Source organism: Megascapheus bottae, chromosome 12 (assembly GCF_031878675.1).
Source record: "Megascapheus bottae isolate mThoBot1 chromosome 12, mThoBot2.hap1, whole genome shotgun sequence".
Lineage (NCBI taxonomy): Eukaryota > Metazoa > Chordata > Mammalia > Rodentia > Geomyidae > Megascapheus > Megascapheus bottae.
Genome location: NC_143520.1, coordinates 41,170,609 through 41,198,360, shown reverse-complemented (window position 1 = coordinate 41,198,360; position 27,752 = coordinate 41,170,609). Strand labels below are relative to the sequence as shown.

At 38.6% G+C, this 27,752-nt stretch overlaps 1 protein-coding gene and 1 long non-coding RNA gene across 3 annotated transcripts in view; one reads left to right on the top strand and one right to left on the bottom strand.

The window, feature by feature from the left end:
* The window catches only part of Acmsd (aminocarboxymuconate semialdehyde decarboxylase), a 47,113-nt gene extending 24,152 nt beyond the window's left edge, over positions 1–22,961 (top strand). For both annotated transcript variants that reach the window (XM_090342907.1, XM_090342906.1), the window contains 5 exons: positions 385–478; positions 3,976–4,071; positions 6,082–6,254; positions 17,769–17,867; positions 21,327–22,961. In XM_090342907.1, the coding sequence (XP_090199033.1) occupies positions 385–478; positions 3,976–4,071; positions 6,082–6,254; positions 17,769–17,867; positions 21,327–21,389 (525 nt within the window). In that variant the 3' untranslated portion in view covers positions 21,390–22,961. The remainder of the gene's footprint in view (positions 1–384; positions 479–3,975; positions 4,072–6,081; positions 6,255–17,768; positions 17,868–21,326) is intronic.
* On the bottom strand, positions 462–27,645 carry LOC150056455 (uncharacterized). Its single transcript, XR_016537265.1, has 3 exons — positions 27,536–27,645; positions 1,300–1,367; positions 462–545 (listed from the first exon to the last, which is right to left on the bottom strand). It is a non-coding gene; the product is annotated as an uncharacterized LOC150056455 (long non-coding RNA).
* Positions 27,646–27,752: the final 107 nt, after the last annotated feature.

Below are 27,752 nucleotides of genomic sequence, written 5' to 3'. Positions count from 1 at the left end.
AGTGGTGCTGTGACTCAATTGGTAGAGCTCTAGCCTTGTGAAAGCCCAAGGACAGTGCTCAGGCCCTGAGTGTAAGCCCCAAGACTGGCAACAACAACAAAAATGTTTGAATGATAGATATTTCCTGTGATTTGTTTTGCCAGTTACTAAATTCATCAACTTCAATAGTTAATTTACCAATCCCTTTTGTTAACATTGAGTCCTTTTCACTTTCTAAGCAAGAAAAAGAGTTTGTCAATGTTTTTCTTATATAGATCAAGAAATAACTTCAAAAGCATTTTAGTTTATTTAGATCAATATAGACTCGGAGAAAAGCAGTTTCCTTAAAGCAGTACCTTGCTGACTCATCAAAATAACTTTCTCTTTCTCATTGCTTCTTTGAAGGCAGCTGAAAGGCTGAATTGTTCCCTGTTTGTGCACCCCTGGGACATGCAGATGGATGGACGAATGGCCAAATACTGGCTCCCTTGGCTTGTAGGTTTGTGCTATTCTGGGGTCTGAAACAGAGGACCAACTTTTGGGTTTTTCTAATCATCTTTGGAGCCCTATAGAGTCAAAGAGAGATAACATAAAAAATTAGCAGCAATTATCATTTACTAAGTTCTCAGATAAATGCTGTCTGTATATACTACCTCTTTTGGTTTTAATCATATCAAATATGATCATAAATAAGTCACATAATTAATATATCACATATCGAATCTATGAGGTTGACATTATAATAGAGAACCTGAGTCCTGAAGTAGTAGGTAAACTGTTCAATTTCCATAGTTAGTATGCAAAAATGGGCAGTTACTCAAAGACACCTTCCTACATTACCAAAAAAAGCTCCAAAAGAAATAACTATACCTTCACAGTAGATGCTTTCAGAAGTTGTATAGCAGAACCTGTTATAAATGAAACTCCTGGAATTACAAGTAGAAAGTATACCTCTACTATCTAAGCATGTGAAACCGTAGATCTAGAAGACTGAAGTTTTCAATATTTTGCTATTTGCTCCTCTCTATTGCTCTTTGCCTCCTGTACTATTTATTCATGTTTCCACATGAGAGTGAAACTTTCTTTTCATTAAGAAAAACTTGAGGCCAGGAGTTTGGCTTAATGGTAAAGTGCTTGCCTAGCATGCATAAAGACCAGGGTTCAATTCCTTAGTACCACATACAAAGAAAAGCCAGAAGTGGTGCTTTGGCTCAAGTGATAGAGCCCTACCTCGTCTTATGGGAAAAGCCCAAGGACAGCGCTCAAGCCCTGAGTTCAAGCTCCAGGACTGGCAAAAAAGAAAAGAAAAGAAAAACTTACATTCATTCAGCCTATCCAATTTTTCATTGTCGTCTCAAGAAGATGAGAAAAGATGTATAATTCTGAACCTATAAAGTAAAAGAAAAGAAAAAAATGCAGTTGACCTAAAAATCCAATGAAAAAGCAATACGCAAGTGAAAAGTGTTGAACTTTCTTTAGGGAGGCTGTAATTTGTTCTTTCCCTAGCCCAATCTGTATAATTAGTAGTCAAAATTGCAACTGTCATAAAGAATTAAATACAACATACCATATTGGAAGTCAAAATTAGAATTTCAGTTTGAGTTTAGTCTCTATTTTAATGTATAATATATAGCAAATCATTTCCGCCTTGGGCTCTAGTTCCTAATCAGTAAAATGAGAGAAACTAGCTGTTCTGGGATCCTTCAAAGATTTCCTTCTGCTCTCACATTTTATATGCCCTGTGATTGCTAGTGGAAACCAAATTATTTAGAAAGACAACTCCCTACCCAGCTCCCCACCAAGTACTTTACCATTACTTATAAATATAATGTCATTCTGATGTATAAAACTTGGATAACTTCAACAAATTTATGCGTATTGCAACTTTTCACATGAAAATGAGTTTTATAGAGTCATTTAACCATTTATTTATGAAATGCACATATATATAAATCCTTTCTAGAATGCTAGGTCGTGTCCTAAACACTTAGGGTATAAACAGACAAAACTAGTTTCCCTTTAGAGCCTGAATTCTGGTTAAAGCAAAGAAATGATAGATGAGTGTACAGATTAAAAGAAAGAAAAAGTAGGACCAATTTCAGGATTTGTGAGGACAGATTCTAGGGCTTTGAACTCAGGACCTGAGAGCTATCCCTGAGCTTTTTAGATCAAAGCTAGCATTCTACCACTTGAGCCACAGCACCACTTCTGGTGCTGTTAATTGGTTGAAAAATGATCCTCAAATCTCAGCCTCTTGAATAGTTTAGATTACAGGTGAGCCATAGGCATCTGGCTCCATTTCATTATTTCATTTATTTATTTTTGTCAGTTGTGGGGCTTGGACTCTGGGCCTAGGCCCTGTCCCTGAGCTCTTCAGCTCAAAGCTAACATCCTACCCCACTTCCTATTTTTTAGTGGTTAACTAGAGATAAGAGCTTCACAATCTTTAGTGGCTGGGCTGGCTTTGAATTGCAATCCTCAGATCTCAGCCCCAAGTAGCTAAGATTACAGGCGTGAGCCACAGCATACGACTTCCATTTCATAATTTTATTGTGAATGCAAAGACAAAAAAATCATACAACTCACATTGTAAATATAAATTTGCTTCACTTATTTAAAACTATGGTTCAAATTAATTAATGGAAATTAGAACCACAGCAAAGGAAGTAGTACTGTCTCCTGCCTTCAAAAAACTGCCAGCAATCCAATCTCAGGTAATTATGAAGTCATCATGCTTCCAGAATTCCCAGGAAGCTGGTAATCTAGGGACATCTTTGCACATACAGCAGCAATGGGCAGTACATGTCCAGTGAAATTAGGGTTGGCAGCTAAGCGAATCAGTTTCTCCTACAGGTACAGGACACAGCTGAGGAACACAACTTCAGGATCTAAAAGAGCAGTCATGCAGATCAGACTGGATTTTAAGGCATCAAACCAGAATCAGTTGTTTCTCCTAGAAGCACCAATTCTTGGAATAATTCACATTGTTGCAGTGATTTTTCAACTTTGGCTCTATGAAGCAGCAAAGAGTTGGCATAAATAACAACAGTAGTTAATATTTAGTAGTTAATATCTAGTGAACAACATCTAACTGCTGAATCTTCAAAATAGCCCACTGGCAGAAACCAAAAATTATCTTCCTCAATTTACAGATGAGGAAATTAAAACAGAAGCAACTAATATTTGTTTAGTGCCTCCAATGGGAAGTTCTAACCGAAAAACTTTGCTGACACCATTATTTTTACTACTTCAGAAAACTGCAAGATAGTAAACACTTGTCCGGGAATTTGTCCTAGTGGTAGAGTACTTTCCTAGCACACACAATTCTTCAGTACCACATACAGACAAAAATCTAGAAGTGGTGCTGTGGCTCAAGTGGTAGAGCTCTAGCCTTGAGAAAAAAGCCCAAAGACAGTGCTCAAGCCCTCAGTTCAAGCCCAGGACTGGGGGAAAAATAGCAAACACTGTTATCTTACAGATAGAGAAGCACAGGCTAGCTGGGTGCTGGTGGCTCACACCTGTAATCCTAGCTACTCAGGAGGCTGAGATCTGAGGATTGTGGTTCAAAGCCAGCCTGAGCACAAAAGTCTTACCTACAATTATCCACCAGAAAATCAGAAGTGGTGCTGTGGATGAAGTGGTAGCTCACTAGCCTTGAACAAATGTCCAAGGACAGTACCTAGCCCCTGAGTTCAAGCCACAAGACTGGCAAAAACCAAACTAACAAAAAGATACATTTTCAGGTTTCTCAACTGTCCTAGCCATTAGACAATTCTTACAGGTGGTAAGTAAGAAGCTTCAAATGATTATCTTTGTCAAAGTATGTCCTATGCATTCTTTATACAGCTAAAACATGCTGGAGTATAGTGTCCCCATGTTTCTTGGCACTGACAATTCCTCAGCCATTAGCTGCCAGTCTCCAAGCCACTATAGTCACTGAATTTCCTCTTACATAAAGTGACAAGCCCTCAATTTTGTGACTATTTCCTCTTCCAGGAATGCCAGCCGAGACCACTATGGCCATTTGCTCCATGATCATGGGTGGAGTGTTTGAGAAGTTTCCAAAATTGAAAGTGTGTTTTGCACATGGAGGTAAGACACTATCTGTATTAGTTCAGACTGCCATAACAAATGCCATAGACTAGGTGTCTTAAACAACCAACATTTATTTTCTCACACTTGTGAGAAAAGTCCAAGGTTGATTTAAAATAAGGTTTTCTTTTCTTTTTTTTTTTTTTTTTTGCCAGTCCTGGGCTTGAGCTCAGGGCTTGAGCACTGTCCTTGGACTTTCTCAAGGCTAGCACTCTACCGCTTGAGCCTCAGCACCACTTCTGGCTTTTTGCTATGTATGTGGGGTACGGAGGAATCGAACCTGGGTCTTTGTGCATGCGAGGCAAGCACTCTACCACTAGGCCAAACTCCCAGCCCCTAAAATAAGGTTTTCTTCCTAGCTCACAAATGGCCACTGGGTCCTCACATGGCCCTTCCTCTATGCATGGGAGGGTGACAGAGAAATGGAAGAAAGACCAAGGAGGAGACAAAGAGTTTGATATCTCTTCCTTTTTTTTTTCTTTTGGTGGGTCATGGGGCTTGAACTCTGGGCCTGGGTGCTATCCCTGAGCTCTTCAGCTCAAGGCCATTGCCTTAGCACTTAAGCCACAGCACCACTTCTGTAATTGGAGATAAGAGTCTTATGCCTGGGCTAGCTTTGGCTTTGAACCACAATCCTCAGATCTCAGCCTCCTGAGTAACTAGGATTACAGGGGTGAGCCCCCGCCCGACTCCCCATCCTGACATCCGTCTCTCTTCCTCTTCTTTATAAGGATATCAGTCTTATTGGATTACAGCCCTACCTTCCAATTCCACAATACTCTTAACTATTTTCTTAAATGCCCTATGTCCAAATATAGTAGTTACATTAGAGGTTAAGACTTCTACATATGTGTTCTAGAATGATTCAATTCAGTCTGAAACACCTTTCCTACTGTTATTTTAGGCATTTAGGCATGGTTTGGGGATTAAATTTTATTTTTTATAAGCAAGTTTACTCTAATTATTATACTTTTTTATTTATTTTTATTTAAATATCTCTAGGCCAAATATAGGTTCTCTACTCCCTGCTATTCTGTATTGTTTAAAATAGGCCTATTTCATTCCTTTATACTGTTTGCCTAGTCTTATGTATAATAAGTGAAATGGTTGGCTCTTGGACATAGTAAACACTCTATACATATTATAGTCAAATACAATGTCAAATTATGTATATTCTCTAATCTGCTTTTCCCTCATGATTCATAAACTCATTTTCCATGTCAACAAATACATTTATTTTATGGCATTATAAGTTTTATGAATATGTTGTCATGATTTGCATGCCATTCAACTGATAGGTTATGCTACTATTGTATTATGATAATCACACCACAAAATGCTGACCAAAGCCAGGTGCTGGTATCTCATACCTGTAATCCTAGCTATTCAGAAGGTTGAGATCAGAGGATTGCAGTTTTAGGCCAACCCAGGCAGAAGGTCTGTGAGACTATTCTTTTAAAAAAAAATTATTGTTGGGGTGATGTACAGAGGGGTTACAGTTACTGTAAGACTTATGTCCAATTAACTACTAAAAAAGTTAGACATGGAACTATGACCTTGAGCAAAGAAAAGCTCAGGATAGTACCCACACCCCGAGTTCAAGCCCAGGACTGGCACTGGCACTGGCATGCATACACATACACACACACACACACACACACACACACACACACACACACACACACACACAATGTTGAGTAGATATCAATGTATATCATTTCCTCTCTTTGGGATCATTTCTCAAATCTAATGTTCTAGATGAGTTCATGTCATCCTTTCTGGGTCAAGCCAGGGGTAACTTCTTACATACAAAGAACTGAAAGGAATATTTTTTTTGAGACAGGATCATGTCATGTAGCTGAAGATGTCTTAGAATATTTTCTATGACCTCAAATATATGATCTTCCTACCCCTCCCAAGTGCTAGAATTACATGTGGGCATCACCATGCCCAGCAAAAGAAATCCTTTTTAATCAACACTTGAACCTCAGTAATTACTTTTACCTTCAGGTGGTGCTTTCCCATTCACAATGGGAAGAATCTCCCATGGATTCAACATGCGCCCAGATCTATGTGCCCAGGACAATCCAAATGACCCAAAGAAATACCTTGGTTCCTTTTACACAGACTCCTTGGTTCATGATCATCGGTCTCTTAAGCTGTTAACAGATGTCGTAGGAAAGGTAAGTGGGCTCTGCAATTTGGATGGCTTACAGAGAACAGAATGCTGGATCAGTTACTTGGCAAGTTAGACAATTGTTAAAGGAAAAGCTAGTGTGAATTAGCAAAAATTTGTGAAATAGGTATCCAAAGAGAATTGATTTCAGGACTCTGAAAGATCCCCAAATCCTCAGCTCTTGAATATTAAGTGGCATGGTATTTGCATATAGCCTACACACATCCTCCTATATATTTTAAATCATCCATAGATGACTTATAATGTAAATATCAAGTAAACAGTTATTGTTTAGGAAATAATCGTAAGAAAAAAACATCTGTCAGTGCAGAAGCATTTTTCCCAAGTATTTGCAATCCATAATTGGTTGAATCCAAGAATTTTGGACCCGAGGATACAGAGGACTGAATTTATTTCATCTCCAGTTTATTACTTACACTGTAAGTGCATGTGTGTACATATGTGTGTATGGGTGTGTGTTACTGGGGATCTAATCCAGTGCTTCACCACTTGAGCCATGTATTCAGTCCCCCATTCTATTACTTTAAGTATAGAAGTTTCCCAAATTTTCCTAGAGAAAAAATACACACACACACACACACACACACACACACACACACACATTTAACGGTTTAAATAAGGTACTTGGACTGAGATTTTTAGAAGTTTGTTCAGAAGAGGCCCATCCTTTGAAAGATGCGACTGTGCTTGCAACTCTACAATACTTTGACACTGTTCCTCTAATTAGAGAAAAATCACGAGAGTATGAATGTTAAATATTATAATTTGACAATGAATTATACTTTTCCCCTCTTAGCCAAGGGAGATATATTACAAGAACCCCAGTAAATGTCTAAAAACACAGGCAGTACCAAACCATATAATACAAACATAGAAATACTGTCAATCTGAAAACCAAGATAGCTGCAAAATGGTTAATGGACAGGTAGCATATATATAGCATGGATATCCTAGACAAAGGGATGACTTACCTCAGGCAAGATGAAGCTTGCCAAGTACAAGATTTCATCAAGCTACTCAGAGCAGCTCAGGATTTTAAAACCTATGAATTATTTATTTCTGGCACTTTCTATTTCATATTTTTGGACTATGATTAAATGAGGATAATTGAAGCCAGGCAAACCAAAACCCCAGATAAGAATGGCTACTGTATGTGGTTGAACTGTAACTTCTAGTTACCTAGCTTCTATGTTACCCAGCTTCTGTGGATATGGGAAGTTAGCAGGTGATTGTGACCATTTTTTTTCTTTTTAATGTGAATGGAGTGTAATGAGGAAGCATGTAACCATGAAACTACAAAGTAGAGAAGTTGGAAGGGAGTGAGCTCTAGATTTTCAGTAGAAGAGAAGATGGAAAGAGATAGGGAACTGAATAAAGAGTCATTCTCATCCCATCAAGCCTATTATTCTTGGAATAATATGGGATGTTTGGGCATATTCAAAGCCCATCTTCTAAGAAAAATTATCAGCAGTGAAGAATACTGTTAGTACCTTTAAACCGCACCTAGGGCAATATACACTGGCCAAGGAGCCGAAGCAAAAGAGGAACAATATGAAAAGTACTTTATGTGTTCTTGGAGTTTGGCCTAGTGGTAGAGTGCTTGCTTAGCATGTACAAAGACCCCAGTTTGATTTCTTGGTTACCACATACGTAGAACAAGCCAGAAGTGGTGCTGTGGCTCTAGTGATAGAGCTCTAACCTTGAGAAAGCCCCATGACAGTGCCCAGGTTCTGAGTTCAAGCCAGGACTGGGCAAAAAAAACAAAAAGTACCTCATAGTAGCCAGTGGGTAGACTGGTGAGCACAGGTGATTCCATTATTATAAGCCCCTCCCTACAAAAACTCACAAAGCACTTTACAAAGGTAATTCTACTAAGATCTCCCATTCAATGTGTGAAATCTTGAACTACATGAGAATTAAATGTAAACTCATTTTACAAGATTTCACAGGCTGGTGAATCCCAGATATAGAAGCCATATATTAATTATTTAGGATTGTCTGTAAAATATTAATGTTTTGCCTTTCTGGGTATGTTAGCAGAATCGCTTTACAAAAATCCCCAAAGACCTAGAAAAAATTGTGCTGAATGAAGTATATCAAGCTCAGAGACAAAACACCCATGTTTTATCTCACGTGTGGCAGTTAAATTAAAATATAAACATACATGAAAGTGTATACAAAGCCATATACATGTATACATGATCAAACTGGCTAAAGTATATCCAGGGATGGATTCCCATGGTATAACCCTGGTTACTTGTAAACAGACATTTGTGAAAATGAATACTAAGAAGCTGAAATGTGGCTGGGAGTTTGGCCTAGTGGTTAAAGTGCTTGCCTAGCATGCAGGAAGACCCGGGTTCGATTCCTTGGTACCACATACATACAAAAAAAAAGCCGGAAGTGGTGCTGAGGCTCAAGTGGTAGAGCTCTAGCCTTGAGAAACTCCAAGGACAGTGCTCAGGCCCTGAGCTCAAGCCCAGGACTGGCAAAAAAAAAAAAAAAAAAAAAAAGAAGCTGAAATGTATGGTCTGAGGAGAGTAGAATTAAGGGGAGGAGGAACAGTGAATAGAGGAATTCTTGAAAAAATATAGTCAGAATATAGTAATAATACTCAATGTACTCTGTGAAAATGAAACTAGCAGATGAGGGGTAGGTGAGGATAACATAGATGGTGAACAATGATAAAAGAGTGACACTGATTAATATACACTGTACATATAAATTGATATGTTGAATTCAAACCTTCTTGTACACATTTCAAGCTAATGATAATTTTTTTTAAATCCCCAAATCAGAATGGGTAAGGGAAGTTTAGCAAGATATCTGAGTTAGAAAGTAGTCAAGCTAGATTAGAAAGAGAGAACAGGTTGCCTATGGAAAGAAGTCTACAAGAAGGACAAAATGGAACTGATGGATTATTATTGGGTGTGCTTGAGAGCAGGTAATAATCATTGCCAGCCATTAAATAGATCTGTTGATGAACTGGGAACAAACAGTACAAACTTAGAAAAATGAACAAAGGAACTAATTCTAACAAAATAAAAACTTTAAGAAGGCAGATAATTATTTTACATTATTTGGTTCAGTACCAAATAATAGTCATAGTCATAAAAGTATAAACATTATATATTAGTTTAGGGTTTTAAATTCTCAACAACAATAAATAGGAAAATAGTAATATCTGAAGCCAATAAACCAAAAAACAATACCATAAGCTCTTTATCTGGGATTATGAAGACAGTTATCAGCAAAGTGAGTTAAAAAGAAAAAAAAATGGGAGATTTATGGTAGATAATCATAGCAATCCTAGCTATTCAGAAGGCTCACATCAGAGGATCAAGGTTCCAAGTAAACCAAGGCAGGAAAACCCACAAGATCTGTATCTAACAACTAGTAAAATGCCAGACTGGAGCCATAGCCCAGGTGGTACAAAACCAGCCAGGATGGGCCAGGAGCTAGGCCTAGTGGTAGAGTGTTTGCCTAGCAATCACAAAGACCTGAGTGCGATTCCTTGGTACCACATACATAGAAAAGGCTGGAAGTGGTGCTGTGGCTCAAGTGATAGAGCTCTAGCCTTGAGGAAACCTAAAGACAGTGATCAGGCCTTGAGCTCAAGCCCCAGGACTGGCAAAAAAAAAAAAAAAAAAGAGAAAAAAGCAAAAGTAGCTGTTTTAGATGTTATTTTGATAAATCTCAATTTTAAAAATCAGAACATATATAGATAGACAGATATTCAATCTATATAGTCGTGTGTGTGTGTGTGTGTGTGTGTGTGTGTGTGTGTGTGTTACCTATAATCCTGTTCAGGAGGCTGATATCTGAGGATGGGATTTAATGCCAACTTAGGAAGGAAAATGTGTGAGACTCCTACCTCCAATAAAATTACAGAAAAAGCTAGTAGTGGTGCTGTGGCTAAAGTAGCAGAGTTCTAGGCTTCAGCAAAAGCAGCTCAGGGGACAGCACTCAGCAGGACTGGAACAACAACATTGGAGTACCAAAACATTATAGCACTTGGTTAAGGACTTAAATTCTATAATACGTTGGCTTCCCGCTCCTTTATAGTAATTTATTTTTAATATACATCTACTTATTTTTAAAGATAGATGAAAAGAATGAGAGTCATATATTATCAATCTATCACTATATGAAAAACAAACAATTGCTTTCCTGCCTTGCAGCCAACCTATCTATCATGACTTATCAGAGAGGGCTTGATTGGGGCTGAAGGATTTATTTCCAAGGATTTTTACTTATGAGTAGCATGTGGGTTCAGGGTTTCTCCCAGGGTGAGTCTCTCTACAGAGTTGCTTGAATGTCCTCACATCATGACAGCTGGTTATCCAAAGAATGAGAAAAATGAGAGAAAGGCAGAGAGAGAGAAAGTCAGAGACAGAAAGAAGCTCCCCAAAAGCTGTCCTCTTTGTGACCTAAACTTAAAAGTCATAGTATTATTTCTGCTACATTTTATTCATAGTCACTAAATCTAGCCCACGTTCAAGGAAAATGAATTTGCATCCATCTTTAGAAAGGAAGAAAATAAAAGAAGTTAAAGACTTCTTTTTGAAACTACTACATTTTCCCTCTGCTCAAAATCTATATCCTTCCTAGATTTAAAACTCTCTTCCACCAAGATTACCCCAAAATCTTTGTCCATCTACAGCATTACCTCGAAGTGTAAGAATCTCATTTAAATGAACTTGTGGTGAGTCTCTTTATGTACAATTTCTCTCAATCTGAAGAACTGAAAACAAAGTCCTTTTGCCTCATCCTCTACACTTAATATAAAATGGTAGCCTAGGCTTAGGATGATTCCTACAATCTTTCCTATTCCAAAAAGGAAAAAAAAGGAAAAAAGAAAAAACAAACAAAAAGAACCAGAAGGTTCAAGTCACTACTAAGAAAAAAATCTGAAATTAATCAGGCATATGTTGGCATATTCTTGACTAAAACTCAAAACATGGTAATGAGTCACCTAGGTTTTGTTCCTTTCCCTGAGCCATCCTTCCTTTTCCATGAAAGGTAGCCAAGTAGTTTTTACACGCTGCTTCTCATTGTATTCTGTACCTTAAATCCCAAACTAGTGTTGTATCTGTCAATTCTCTTTACAACTTTGTGTGTCATTCATAAATCTTGTTACATTTCACTTCATTAAACAAAACCTTAGTAGTCCTAAAAACCAAGGGAATTAAAACAATAAACATTATGTAATTCATTTATTTTGTCAGGAAACAGAAGGCACATGGCTGTCATGTTCTGTTTCAGGGTTTCTCATGAAACCCTGCCATTATCTCCCTTCCTTCCTTCATTTGCAAACCATTTACATTAACTTAACCTCAGTATAGTCAGACACCTTGGATATTGTAGCCTAATAATCTTATATTCTTTGGTGGGGGGGGGGAGGCACCTAGAGTTTGAATTACAAGCTATGTGCTTGCCCTAAGAAGGCTGCCTACAGGCACTTGATCACTCGAGTCATACTTCCAGTCTTTTTTACTTTCCTTATTCGTTAAACAGAATCTCACTTTTTGCTGTTGGGGACCACCATCCTCCTCACATTTCCTATAGAGCCTAGATAACTGGCATGACCACACACACACCTTTTATTGGCCTTTGATATCAAACCAGTTAGCTCATTCAATCTTGCTTTCCACAACCATTAAGTGGGGATGATAATCAGGCAGAGTTGATGTGAAAATTTGGTATAATACTGTGCCAAAGGACTATACATATCAGAGATTTGTAATGCCTACTCTGATGCTTTACAAATAGATTTTAAGTTAATGTTTGTCTAATTGAGCTGTGTAATACCCTTAGGGATATAAAGCTAATCTTATTTTGTATAGATTGACTTAAACCAGGATCTTTTCCTATGAAATTGTCAAGTAACAAACTGAATCTCAATATATCTGAATTTTTGTAGTAACTCATGCTATGAAAGTTATATTGTTTTTCTTACAAATACTACTGAGATATGCTAATGAGTTAATTGTTCCTTTTCCAAAAGAAAAACTAGACGTTTCATCCACTATTATAACTTATTTAATAAATTATATCTTTCAATGTTTGCAGCTTTCCCTGAAAATGTGAAAAAGTTAATGTTTCCCAGCAGGTGAGCAGTTTATTCCTTCTCCCTGGCAGGCATATTAATCACTGCTATTATCAGCTCAGTAAGTTTTACACATAGGAAGATGTGTGCTGCTGCCACATTTGGGGAGGGAAATGAAATTGGAGTGGTGTTGATATGAAAAATCTATCAGGGGTATCCACTTCATTTTTACTGCTTAATAAAGAAAGCCAACATCTGTGTAGTATAATTTGGGGATCCCAGAAGAGGTAGTTATGATGCCTAAAATCCAATCATTAAAATGATTCCTTTGAGTTTAATGAAATCTTTGTTTATTTAGTTTTTAAGACAAGGTCTTGACATCTAGTACAGACTGGCCTTGAACCTGAGGCAGGACAACTGCCCACTAACTGTGAGGCTAATGTCAAACTTTAGTACCACAGGAAAAAAAAGCAACAACAACAACGAAAATCAATCTCTATTAAAATGCAGTATAGGCCAGGAGTGTGACCTAGTAGTAGACCTAGCAGGCACAAAGCCCTGGGTTTGATTCCCTGGTACCACATAAACAGAAAAAGCCAGAAGTGGCACTGTGGTTCAAGTGGAAGAGCGTTAGCCTTGAGACAGTCCAAGGACAGTGCCCACACCCTGAGTTCAAGCCCCAGTATTGGCAATAAAATAAAATAAATAAATAAATAAATAAAATGTAGTAGATTCTGTGAAATGTTACCTTACCACCACATTAGGACAATTTAAGAATTGGTTTATAGTCATAGTGGATCCCAAAGGAATAAAATCTTGTATTACAGACAAGATAACAAGAAATTTGAGCAGGCTAATGATAGGTATAATTACATATATAACTTGGGAACCTTCCCTGAAAACACTGAATAGTTCTGGGAACTAAGGTCAATAAGAAATACAACAATGCCTGGTGAGGTGGCTCACACCTATAATCCCAGCTTCTCAGGAGGCTGAAGTCTGAGGATCGAGGTTCAAGGCCAACCCAGGAACTAAAGAACATGAGACTCATCTCTAATCAATCACTAGAAAATAGGAAGTGGAGCTGTGGCTCCAGGGGTAGGATAGTAGCCTAGAGCTGAAGAGCTCAGGGACAGCGCCCAGGCCCCCAGTTAAAGCGCCATGACCAACAACAACAAAAGAAACAGTAATTGACAAAGTATTTTAATGCAAGTATTTACTAAGCATTTATCAAATAAATTCTGGAATTCAGTGATACAATGTGTGACCTTCATCCAATGGAACCACAGAATTGTTGATGAGGTTCATTCTCCCATCTCATCTCTATCAAAGTAAGAAAATTCAGTAAGAATTTCATTTCCAGTTTTTTAATGCCTATTTTTCTCTCCTTTATAAAATTATTTACAAGTTAAAAATTGTCTGAAACTTAGCCAGGTGACAGTAGATCATGCCTGCAATCCTATCTATTCAAGGGGATGAGACCTGAGGGCCACAGTTCGAGGCTCTTATCTCCAACTAACTCCCCCATCCCCGCTTGGGGTGGGGAGGAAGCTGGAAGTAGAGCTGTGGCTCAAGTTGTAGAGCACCAACCTTGAACTCAGGGTCAGTGCCCAGACCCTGAGTTTAAGCCCCAGGACAGACAGACAGACAGACAGACACACACACACACACACACACACGCACCTGAGTCCAAAAGTTTACCAGAAATCATCAATAAAAGGCACACTAATAAAAGATGTATAAATATTAGATAAGAAAAATTCAGAGGTGGGGGACAATTTGGAGGGAAGGGAAACTGGGAGAAAAATGTAGGAGCGGGTAACAATGTTCAACAAGAAATGTACTCACTACCTATGGATGTAACTGTAACCCTCTGTGTATCATCCAGACAATAAAATTTAAAAAAAAATTCACAAGGAGTTGTGAATGATAACTACAAAATAATACTTCAATATTGTTACAAAATGAATGTGATATTCAGCAGTGAGCATCTAGAATCAACTAAGGTCCCATATCTTAAATCAAGGATGCATTGAAGAAGAATGGATTTTATTTCTTAAATGATTTGCTTTCTCCATATTAATATAAAAACCAATCTCCTTTTGAAATCTTTGTTATATCTCAGAAGATTATGCTACCGGGAAGGGAAGTATTCTTGACTAGAAAACAGACTTAAATTTCCAGATTTCATTTTCATGATCATACAGTTGACAAATGGGGTATAAGCATGGGACTTGAGACTTATGTGGTGTTTTAGAACTGTAAACAGCTTTAGGAAAAGGAGGTAGAAAAAGACAAATGGACCTCCACTGAATGCCAAGCAGACAATTCAAAATAAGATCAGTTGTTGGTACAGATGTGAGTAGACATAACTTTGGGTCTTCGGGGTTTGTTGTTTTTTAATCAGCAGGTATATTTGCTTGGTTTCATAGATAAATTAATACAGAAATCTTGAAACAGATTTGCCAGTGTAGCATGGACCTTTGTTAATTTTATTGATTCTTTCCTATGTTTCATAAAAATGTATTAGTAAGAACTAAGAAATATCTTCTTTGGTGAAAATCATGCTATTTGCCCTCATAAAAGCTCCTACTTGGTTTATTAAAATACATTTATCTTTTCAAGTCCAGTTACATCAGACTTCCCTCTTTCACTTTCATTCATTCCTTCAATACAAACATATTCATTAAAGTAAGTCTCAGTGGATTATAAGCATGTCAGAATGTCTTAGAAAGAGGCTACCTCAAAAGTCTAGTTCAAACAACCACACTTGGCAGAGATACTATATGGGGGAAATGGCTAGATAATTTATGTTCACTGGATATAAAAAAACAAAAATGAACATGGAGGTCCCCTTGAGTTATTAAAAACATTTCTCGAGTTTCAGTCTTATAATTGAGTGGATTTCTAGAGAAAGGTTCTTAAATTCATTAGTCTTAGAAAATCTGTCATGTTTTTAGGAATGCAAAGTATTATCCTAGGAAAAGCAGATATTGATTTGCTATATATACATACATAGTCTGATATGTATTTAATATTACATAACAGCTCAAATTTGAGATCACTTTTTTGCATGTACTCTACTGTTGGCATCATTCCTGAGATAGGTTGAATATGTACAGACATACATTCCTGGGTCCTTAAGTTCCTCATTAAAAACAGAAACCTATGTAACATTCTTTTTCTTCATGACAATATATCTTCAACATCATTCCTTTTTACATATAATTTAGGGATTATTCATTTCAGCCTATGAAAATATTTTTTCTAAAAATAGAGCCCCCCTATGACCCAGCAATCCCACTCCTGGGCACTTACTCAAATGTCCAGAAACAAAGCAATACTAAAGCTAACAGCACAACTATGTTCATTGCAGCATTATTCACCATAGCTAAGATATGGAACCAACCCAGATGCCCCTCAGTAGATGAATGGATCAAGATGTGGTATATATACACACAATAGAATTCTACGCTGCCATCAGAAAGAATGACATTACCCCATTCATAAAGAAATGGAAAGACTTGGGGGGGGGGAACATATTAAATGAAGTAAGCCAGACCCAAAGAAACATAGGCTCCATGCTTTCCCTTATTTGTGGCAATTAGTATACCGCTAGGATTCTCCTAGCAGAGGATCACAATAACTCAAATGGTATGTATATATAGTCATATAGGATGAAACTAAGCAAAGTGAACACCAGGATATAAAAATAAGAGGTTTATCTTTGTGACTGTTGTTCTTAATGTACTATGTGAAGTTATTTATTTCCTCTTTTTTCCCCTTTATAATAGTTTATCTCATGTTGTTACAGTATCTGACTTTGGTACCTGGTATATTGTATATGTTTATTTGAAACAGGGAAAGGAAGAGAAGGGAAGGGAAAAACAAGATGAATGGGAGGAAGTGGAGATAGGGAAAGTGGGAGAAAAACATGGGAAGGGGTATCTATGTTCAAGACGTAATTTACCCACTATCTGATGAATGTGACTATAACCCCTCTATACATAGCCCAGAAAATAAAATTTTAAAAAGAAAATATTCTTCCTATTTTTAGATCTTCTACAATTTAGTTGTCTAGTCTTATAATTGCAAATAACTTAATTTCCTTGTATAAATCTCTCATAGGAGTATATGAAATATACTTCTATAAATAATGGTTCTGATTGAGATATGTTTTATTATGTTTTGATAGTCTTCTATTACTATCCCTCATTCTCAGTAGTATATAGGCTCCCTGAGAACAAGGACCACATGTGCTCTCTTTTTGTTATTGTTAAAAATCTTTTTTTTCTTTTTTTTTTTGTTGTTTTGTTTTGGGTTTTTTTTTGCCAGTCATGGCCTTGACCTCAGGGCCTGAGCACTGTCCTTGGACTTTCTCAAGGCTAGAGCTCTACCGCTTGAGCCTCAGCACCACTTCCGGCTTTTTTCTATGTATGTGGTACCGAGGAATCGAACCTGGGTTGTCGTGCATGCTAGGCAGGCACTTTACCACTAGGCCAAACTCCCGGCCCCCGTTAAAAATCTTTTTTTCTATTGTATTTTATGGTCAATGTAATATATAGAGGGATTACAGTTACATTAGTCAGGTAGTGGGTTCATGTGCTCTCTTGACTAGGCTATATCTAGATTCTAGCACACCACTTGACATGCTGCTTAATACATTTATAGAATGACAAGCCTGTGATTAAAGAACTATTATGAGGTTTGTGCTTTTTGTTTTGTTTTACTTTGCTTTTACCTTTTATCCAGTTTTCTTTCCAATGCTAATGTGCTTTCAAAAATTGTGAAATCAATTGTATTAAATCATCTTAGAAAGGATCCTTAACTTTATATGAATGTGTCAGTATATTTTATTGAGTAAATGCCTATTTCTTATAGTGCAGTTATAGAAAGAAAGAAAAAGTAAAAAAGAAAGAAGGAAAGGAAGGAAGGAAGGAAGGAAGGAAGGAAGGAAGGAAGGAAGGAAGGAAGGAAGGAAAGGGAGGGAGAGAGGGAGGGAGGGAGGGAGGGAGGGAGGGAGGGAGGGAGAGAGAGGAAGGAAGGGAGGAAAAACAGAGTTGAGGTTTGATTGGCAACTTTAGAAGACCTAATAGCGACACCTACTGGAAAAATTTAAAAGTTGAACTGGTAAATAAAAGTTATAGACTAATTTCTTTAATAAAAAGGAAATTTGTTATTTCACCATAAAGTACAGGTAATTAAATGTATATAAGCTTTTGGTGTTCTTAAAATATATGAATGAGGGGCTGGGAGTTTGGCCTACTGGTACAGTTCAATTCCTCAATACCATATACATAGAAAAAAGCTGGAAGTGGAGCTGTGGCTCAAATGGCATACCACTAGCCTTGAGGGGAAAAAAAAGGCCAAGGACAGTGCTCAGGCCCTGAGTTAAAGCCCCAGGACTGGCAAAAGAAAATTTACAAATGAAAATACATTTTCTCTTTGTAGGATAAAGTTATTTTGGGAACAGATTACCCCTTCCCACTAGGTGAGCTAGAACCTGGGAAACTGATAGAGACCATGGAAGACTTTGATGAAGAAACAAGGGTATGTATATTATATTCTTCTTCCTGAATCTTGCTGTTTGGCATTTGGTTTCTAAGCATTTTTTTGTGGGGGGAGGGCGTGGGTCATGGGGCTTGAAGTCCTGGGCGTTGTCCCTGAGCTCTTCTGCTCAGGGTTAGGGCAATAGCCTTGAGCCTGAGCCTGGGCATTGTCCTTGAGCTCTTCAGCTCAAGGCTACCACCCTACCCTTAAGCCAAGCCACACTTCCTGTTTTTAGAGGTTAACTGGAGATAAGAGTCTCAGGTCCTTTTGTGTCCAGGCTGGCTTTGAACCTTAATCCTCAGATCTGAGCCTCCTGAGTTGCTAGGATTACAGGCGTGAGTCACCTTACTCCCTTCTAAGCATTTTGACAAATGGTAACATTTTCATTTTAATTGTTCAATTGTAAAGGTGATATACACAGGGTTTTACAGTTAAATAAGTCAGATAAACAATACATTTCTGTTGTAACAATGTCACCCCTTCCCTTAAATGTATTTTTAAAAATTGGTAAATGATACTAAAGTGTGTCATTATGCTATCATTGCCTAAACTACTCCTTTAGCTCCTGGACCAAAATGAGTTTACACTGAGTGTCCTCAGATGTCTTCTCCTATGCCATATCCTCCCGCACCTAATCCTCTAGAAATGCTATTGTTCCCCCTACAGTCTTTAACACCAATCACTACCAGGCATCAAGAATAGCCACATATAAATATTCTTTAAAAATTTATAAAAGATTTTGTCATAATCCTTTCATGCATGTGTATTGATTCTTTTTCTACAGTAGAACCTAAAAGTTATTTTTTAATGTCTGTACCTATCTTTTAAATAGCTAGTTAAGCCAGGTACTGGTGGCTTATGTCTGGTCTGTAATCCTAGCTACTCAGGAAGCTGAGATCTGAGGACTGTTTCAAAGCCAGTCCAGGCAGGAAAGTCCAAGAGATCTCCAATAAATTATCAAAAAATCCAGAAGTGGAGCTGTTGCTCAAGTGGTAGAGTGCTAATCTTGAGCAAAAGAAGCTGAGGGATAGTGCAGTGCCTACACTTTGAGTTCAAGCCCCAAGACCAGAGGGGGAAAAAAGAGGTATCTCTATTCAACCCAGGTATTGGTGGCTCACACCTGTAATCCTAGCTGCTCAGGAAGCTGAAATTTGAGGATCAGGTTCTAAGTCAGTCCCAGAAGACAAATATTCAAATCTTCTGAATGATCCAGGGCCAGCCCAGGCAAAAAGTTCAAAAGTCCTTATCTCAAAAACAAGTCAGATGGGATCGGGAGCATGGCCTAGTGGTAGAGTGCTTGCCTACCATGCATGATGTCCTGGGTTCCATTACCCAGTACACACAAAAAGCTGGTGGTGATGTGGCTCATGTAGTAGAGTGCTAGCCTTGAGAAAGTTCAAGGACAGTGCCCAGGCCACAAATTCAAGCCCCGGGACTGGCAAAAAAAAAAAAAACAGGACTTTTTTGGTGGGGGTGGGGGTGGAGGTGGGGTAGGACTTGAACTGAGAACTGTCTCTGAGCTTTTCCACTCAAAGTTAGTGCTCTACCACTTTGAGCCACAGCACCACCTCCAGTTTTCTAATGGTTAACTGGAGATAAGACTCTCCTTCCCAGCCTGGCTTCAAACTGTGATCCTCAGATCTCAACCTCCTAAGTAGCTAGGATTATAAGTATGAGCCACTGGCACATGGCACAAGCCAAGACATGGCCTGGTTCTCCAAGCCTCTAATATTAGCTACTCGGGAGGATAAGATAGGATGACTGTACTCCAAGATAAAAGTATGAGACTTTATCTAAAAGCAAACTAAAGTAAAAAGGGGTAGAGGTATGACTCAATTGGTAGAAGACTTGAAGTACTGCCAAAAAACCAAAACAAAACAAAAATGACACTCTATACAATGACACTGTAACATTGACTCCAATAAAATACTGGAAGCAATTTGGAGACTAATAGCTAATAATATATTATTTAATAATGTATTATATATGATATACAAATACAATTATATGTAATATATAAATACAACTATAGGGTATTATCCATGAAGCAAAATCTATATCATAAAAAATAATAGAAATCAATTTTCAAGATACATTAAACCTTAAAACTTAAGCTTAAAAAAAAGCAAGATGCAGCTGGATGCCATTGGTTCATGCTTGTAATCCCAGTTACTCCGGATGAGATCTACAGATCATAGTTTGAAGCAAGCCTGGGCAGGAAAATCTGGGAGACTCTTATCACCAATTAATAAGCAAAACCCAGAAGTGGAGCTGTAGCTCAAGTAATAGAATTATAGGCCTGAGCAAAGAAGCTCAGGGACAGTACCTAAACCATGAGTTCAAGTCTCAAGACCAAACACAAAAAAAGCAAGATGCAGGCTGGGAGTTTGGCCTAGTGGTAGAATGCTTGCCTAGCATGCACAAAGACCTGGATTCGATTCCTCGGTACCACATACATAGAAAATCCAGAAGTGGTTCTGTGGCTCAAATGGTAGTGCACTAGCCTTGAAAAAGCCCAAGAACAGTGCCCAGGCCCTGAATTCAAGACCCAGGACTTATCAAAAAAAAAAGTGGAGTGGGTAGAGAAAAATTAGGAGTTCTTTATTTGTAAAATTCATGAGATATACAGATTGGTAGCCTACCATTTTATTACTTTTCTTGCTATGAAAGAACTTATCTTTTACTGGTGGCTATAAGGACAAGGCATGAAAGCCAAAAAATGGGCACATAGTTGTTTCCAGCCTTCTTGTTCTTTAGAACTAAAGTTTGGTTTTTTTTTTTCTTTTTTCTGTATTTGCTTCCAAGTACTCCCTAAGACCTATCAGATAGTTCACTGATGACATTCATAGCAGGCAGGGCACCTCCCCCTAGGAAATCTCTTCCCTTTATAAGCATCTTCCTTTTCTTCTATAATTAAGCTTCAGATTTACATGGGGGGCAAAGCCATATGCAATGGTACACACCTGTCATCCCAATACCAAGAAGGCTGGGGTATGAAGATATTAAGTTCAAGGTCATCCTGGGCTACACAGTGACTTTGAGGGAAGCATGGTAAAACTAAACACACACACATACAAACTATCATGTCTAAAGAGTTTTAGTTATAACCCACTAATATTTTTGTCTTATACTGGAGAGATTTAAAAAAAAAACTGAAGACATTCAATAAAGTGCTTTAAAATAATCAACAATGAGCCAGATGTCAATAGCTCCTACCTGTAATCCTAGCTACTCAGGAGGATGAAATCTGAGTAGCCACCCCAGAAAAGGTCCTGAGACTCTTATGTCTAATAAACCACCAAAAAGTGGAGCTGTGGCTCAATGGAAAAGTGCTAGCCTTGAGTAAAGAAGCTAAAGAGCTCAAGCCCGTGGCCCAGGACTAGCACCAAAAAATAGATATAATAATAATAACAACAATAATAATAATAATAATGTAAAATACTTCTCTCTCTTTTTTAGGAAAAACTCAAAGCTGGTAATGCCTTGGCATTTTTGGGTCTTGAGAAAGAACAATTTGAATGAGTTCAGTATAAAAACAAACCTTCGAGAAGATGTTTTTTTTTTGTTTTTACATGTGTCACATATACATTACCAAAACCCTATTTTAAACCACTGTACCCAAAAATGGATTATCTCCAAGTATTTGAAATTATTCATAATAAGCTTAATTCACATTGCTATTCTGAAAAGCAGTACATAATCTCATATGCAAATCAAAACTTACTGTCCCGTTTCTCCTTAGTCTGGAAAACTAAAAATGTTATTAATGATGTATCTAAGGGTTCATTTTATAGGGCTCATGTATGTTCTACTTTTATCCAGGCCATAGGACCTGGACCTGAAAAACCTGTTTTTCCACTTTCAACAATTTCTACTAGCCCAGAATTTGTGAATATTTTGCATGATAAATGAAGCCCATTTATAGGAAATCCATAATCTCAAAGAGCTTATATTCCAATTAAAGAAGCAAAAGTTCATGGGAAAATTACTGAACAATACAACATGAGGATTAAATTCATATTGAGCTTGACTAAGCTAGGCAGATCTTCACAGAGCTAGAACTTCAGCTGAGTCTAGAAGTATAGATATGGCTTTGTTTTTAGTTTTAGGGAATAGGAGATAGACAAAAGACAAAATTATGAGACTTCAGACTGGATAAAACTCATCCATTCTGTGTGTGTGTAAGCTTTGGGGCTTGAACTCAGCGCCTACGTGCTGTCCTTGGGCTCTTTCTCTCAAGGCTAGTACTCTACTACTTTGAGCCACAGCTCCACTTCCAGTTTACTGGTGAGTAGTTGGCAATAAGAGTCTCATGGACTTTCCTGCTTGGGTTAGCTTTGAGCCAAGATCCTCAGATTTTAGCTTCCTGAGTAGCTAGGATTACAGGTGTGAGTCACCTGTCTGGTAACGTATCCATTCTTGTCCATTATAGTTTTAGTCTACAAATGTACGTTACCAGAACCTCTTTTAGTTTAAAACACTGAGCAGGATATATTAGATAGCTGTGAAGAATGATCTGGGAAATACAGTTGCCTTGCCTAGCGACTTTATGACTTCATTCCTCCTGAGCTGGTACAAAGGCACTTGTATGTGAGATGAATAATGAACATCTGTAGCTCATATAGCTCTGGCTATACTCCAAAATCAAATATATATTTCCCCTTACTTTGGTTCTTTAATATTTTTTTGAATAAAAAATTTGGGTTGGCCCCTCCTCAGGGTTAAAAGAATTAATCCAGGGTCCAGGAATGTAGCCTAATGGTAGATTGCTCACCTAGTATGCACAAAGCCCTGGGTTTGATTCCTCCGTACCATATACACAGAAAAAGCTGGAAATGGTGCTGTGACTCAAGTGGCAGAGTCCTAGCCTTGAGCAAAGTGTGTCCAAGGACAGTGCCTATGCCATGCCTAGGACTGGCCAAAAAAAAAGGAAAAGAAAAATAATTAACCTTTACTTAACTTCCTATCCCATCATTTTCACTTTGCATATTTCATTACGTTCTTTTTTTGCCCTTGTTTCAATGTTTTACCTAACCACCACTCTGATTATGTTCCAATCTGTCTTCTTAAAGAAAAAAAATAAATAAGTGAATAAACTAACAACCTGAAGCATTCATAATTGTTTTTTACTTCCTGAAAACTCTTGGAGAAATGTCTGCTCCTTTTCAATCTTCTGTTTTAGTATTGTAAATATAGCATACTTGTTACTTTTGCATCACTGTTATCAAATACTTGATATAAACAACTTAAAGGGTTTCTCATGACTTGATATGGAGAGGATGTGGCACAATAGACCTGCTTACATGTGGTCACCTGTGGGGTCCTTCATCCCCGGTCCCCCTCTACTAGTAGGGAGATGGGGAAAAACACACCCCGACCAGGCCAAGCCCAAGAGAAAGGGGCCCAATGTCCTCCCGCACCCAGCCTTCTTACCTCGGAGCACAAACAGAGACTCCACTCAGCTTCATCAAAGCAGGAAGAACTCAATCTCCCCCCCCCCTCTCTCTCTCCCTCTCCCTCTCTCTCTTTTTCTTAAATCCCTCCTCCTTATATTGGGTGAGGGAGCCTATCAGTATATAAGATGGACAGGACAGAGATCCATGTGTTTTATCCCTACTACAAGCCTCAGCAAAAAGTTATTAGACATGGTGTTACTCGGCCCCCAACAGTCACCAGAAAGGAAAAACAGAGTGTATCTGCACAGTGGGCTATGCACTTTCCTACCTCTTATTCTACATTAACCTCAGACTACAGGATAGGAAAGAAGGAAGGGGATAGGAAGAGAAACAGGAGAATGAAAGAAATAACATTTTTTTCCTTATTGATAAACACTATAAAGAAATTAAGAGAAATGTTGCTGGGTGCTAGTGGCTCACATCTTTAATCCTAGCTACTCAGGAGGCTGAGATCTGTGGATCACAGTTCAAAGCCACATGGGCAGGAAAGTTCATGAGACACTTATGTCTAATCAAGCACCAAAAGAGATGGAAGTGGAGCTGTGGCTCAAGGTCAAGCACTAACCTTGAGGGGGAAAAAAAAAAGCTCAGGACCTGAGATCAAGCCCCAGAATCAGCATGAGAAAGACAGAGAGAGAAGGGGTTGGGATTATGAATAACGGCTAGGAGACGGATGGGAAATAATATTAAATTGTAGAGTCAGAGAAAGCCACTGTAAAGAGGACTTTGAGACCTGAATAACAAGGGATAATACCTACAGGAAAGTGCCTTCCCTCCAGACAAAGTTCAAAAGCACTGAGGAAGAAAAGGAGCTGTGGCTGGAGTTCATAACAAGGAAGGGAAAAGTAGATGAAGCCACAAAGTGGGACCAAATTAGTAAGCCATGATGAAGAGTTTACATTTTTAAATTTTCACAGAAAGCTGCTAAGAATACCTCATGACATGTGGTAAGCAAATTTTCATGTTATCTTTAATCTACTTTGTGAGGTATCCATTGAAATTATTTCTCAGTTTTTACTGTTTTTGTAGATTTCTGTTGGTGTTGTTTGCAGTACTGAGGTTTGAACTCAGGACTTCACAGTTGCTAGAAAGCATTACTGCTTGAATCACACTTTCAAGTCTTTTTTGTTCTATTTTTAAGAGGGTGGTACTAGAGTTTGAATTCAAGAGCCTCAAGACTGTTAGACCATCTACTGCTAAGCCATATCTCTAGTTCTTTTACACACTGGGTCTCTTTTTTTTTTTGCCCAGGCCTGTGACCAGACTATGATTCTCTTATTTTATGCTTCCCCAAACTGGGATGAAGAATGCCTGCTACCATGTCCAACTTCTTCCATTTAGGTAGAGTCTGACAAACTTTGTGGCTTAGACTGGCCTAGAGCTACCATCCTCTGAATCTCAGCCTCCTGACTATCTAGGATTTATAGACACAAGCCACCACACCCAAAATGTTCTGATTGTTTTTGATAATAAACTCTTGCTTTTTGCCAGGTTGGCCTGGACTTTAATCCTATTTTATACTCCCTGCTGTAACTGGAATAATAGGCACATAATACCAGACTCAGCTTTTTTGCCTCAAGCCAACCTTTGAACTGTGATTCTTCTGATCTGCCTCCTAAGTTCTAGGATTACGGACACAGGCCACTAGACCCCAGCCAGTTCTTAGTTTTAAGTTATTTGTAAGGAGGAGTAAGGAAGAAGGATAAAGATAGATTTTACATATTCTGCTACTTGTTTAAGTATTTATACAGTATTGCTTACCAGGCAAGAATTCTACCACTCAAACCATCCCCATAGTCCTTTTACTTTTGTTTTTCAGAAAGGGCCTCATGCTAACTTGGTCCCAATATTTTCTCCTACCTACACCTCCCAAGCACTCATGAACTACCACATCTGGCCTTAAATATTTTAAATTTAAGTCCTTTATCAGATGTGTTCTGTAAATCTCTCAATAATGTCATAGAGTAGAGACTTTTAAATTTTAATGTTGTCTAACTCACCAGTTTCTGTTTAATAGATTGTTCATTTGGTATTATAACTAAATCCTCACTTTCAAAAACAATGTCATCAACATTTTCTATAAGTTTAATAATATTGCATTTTACATTTAGGTACATGATTTGAGCTAAATTTTGTGGAAAGTACTAAGCACAGGTGCCTCATGCCTGCAAAGCTAGCTACCCCAAGAAGCTGAGATCTATGGATCACTATTCAAAGCTAGCCAGGGAAGGAATAACTTACCAGAAAACTGCAAATGGTACTATAGCTCAAAGTGGTAGAGTGCTAGCCTTGAGTAAAAAATGCTCAGAGACAGAGCCCAGGTCCTCAGTTCTAGTCCAACAACCCATATTAAAAAAAAATGTGGACTGCAAAAGCTATCTAGACTTCCTCCTCCAAGCCCACATTGATACCCAGTTGTTCTAGTAGTACTTGTTGAAAACACTATCCTTACTTTATTGTATTGGCTTACTTCCTTTGTCAAAGGTTGGGTGATCAGTGGCTATTTTCTTTCTTGATCTGTCTATCCTAACAACATTCTTAATCCAACTTGTTCTTCATGATTCTGCTGTGTTTTGTCACTTGCCTTTTCACATAAACTTTAGAATCAATTTGTTAGTAGTAGCTGAAGGGACATACTGAAATTCTGCTTGTGACTGCATTGATTTAATATATTAAGTTGGGAAAAATTGTTATTTGACTCTTCTAATACATAAGTCCAGATCATTGACTTATTAACCAGTTTGATTGTTCTAGACTGCATATCTGACCCTCACCTATTAATCTGAGGTAGGAACTATAATTGTAAATGCGATGTGTTTTCAATTTCAAATTCCAATTATTCGCTAGTTATACAGGAAAATAATTGACTTTTATATATTAATGTTGTATCCCTGAGTCTAGCTATCATAGTTCATTAGTTACAAGTTTATTTGCTTGAGTTATTATACACAATTATCACCTATGAATAAGATTCATTTCTTCCTTCCCAATCTATTTTTAATTTCCATTTCTTGTTTTGTACTTAACACTTTTCTTATTGTACATGAACAAGTATTCTTTGGTTGAGGAAGTTCTCTTTTCCTAGTTTGCCAAGTTTTTAACATGAATGACTGGTGAAGGTAGGTTAAAAAATGTTGCTTTGATTCAATTTATGGAATGCTAAATCACAAGAGGCAAATAAATGGAATTATTTAACCAGTTGTTCAAGATAACTGTCTACTACAATTAAAATAACATTGCAATACAGTGGAGGCAGGCAAGAGGTTGAGCCAGGAGCCCCAAACAAGTTTTCACCAGAAACTCAGTTGATATTTACACTTGCTTTTTATAAATCGGTCTTACTTCGTGGTCTTCAGCCAATAGTTACAAAATTTTAAACGTACTTGTTTCCGTACAACAGAAGTTTCCTCAGAAGCCAACATCAACGAGAGTGAAACTAGGTAGCAGTATCTTAAAGCGAAAATGGATAAACCCATTGGTACCGGAGATGTTATTTTATCAAGGACTAAATCTTGACTCAGTTCCTCGTTCACTACTTCTCTCCCATCTTTCTCAAAAAATAAACGCGGTGTAAAAACACTCCCAGTGTGAACTCGCGACCTAGTTTAGAGATTCTGGTCCTCCAGTTACAAAGTTCACATTCTTTTGTCAATAAAACAAAAAAACAGCAGGGACTTGGCGTGGCGGGGGAGGGAGAGAACTCAGAGGACTCACGTACTGACAAAACAGGTTACTTCCTAAGCACCCCTCCCCAGCCAGCGCCACCCCGAAGCCGCCTTCAATCACCGCAGTCACCCGCCTGCCGGAAAGTACCGACCGACCCAAAAGAGAGCGCCGGGCTCGGTGTCCCCTGCCAGCCAGCCCGGCCAAAGCATTCCGTGAGACCACTTCCAGTTAACCACCAAAAAGCCACTAGTGGAGGTATGGTCCAAATGGCAGACCACAGCTCCGGGCCAGCGCGCAGGCCCCGAGTTCAAGCCCCAGGGCGGACGGGGACGGGCAGACGCACACGCAGGGGCTGCGGCCTGCGACCCCGAAAGGATCACAATTTTTAAAGAGCCCACTGACTGCGGCCCCGGGGAGAAACCGGCGAGACACGGAGTCCACCTAGACTAGGGCCTGAGCGCAGAAGCAAGCCCGCTCCGCTTTCTCCCTACCCCCCACAAGCCCAGCCTCTCCCCTCAAACGCCTTCCTACGTTCAGACAACCTACATCCGGCATGCACCGCGCCGACCTTTTCTTTCCGCGTGACCCCCACCTTCCGCGCCTCCCAAAGACGAGCGGCGCGGAGCATTGTGGTCCCGTGAGCTCTTGCTGTGGCGGTGAAGGGGGAGGGGGGGTGCCGGAAAAAGAAAGCAAAAGACGTGAGGGGGAGCCGGTTGTTTGGCCTCCGCGCACGCGCGCAGGCGGCGACGGGGAGGGGGCAGGG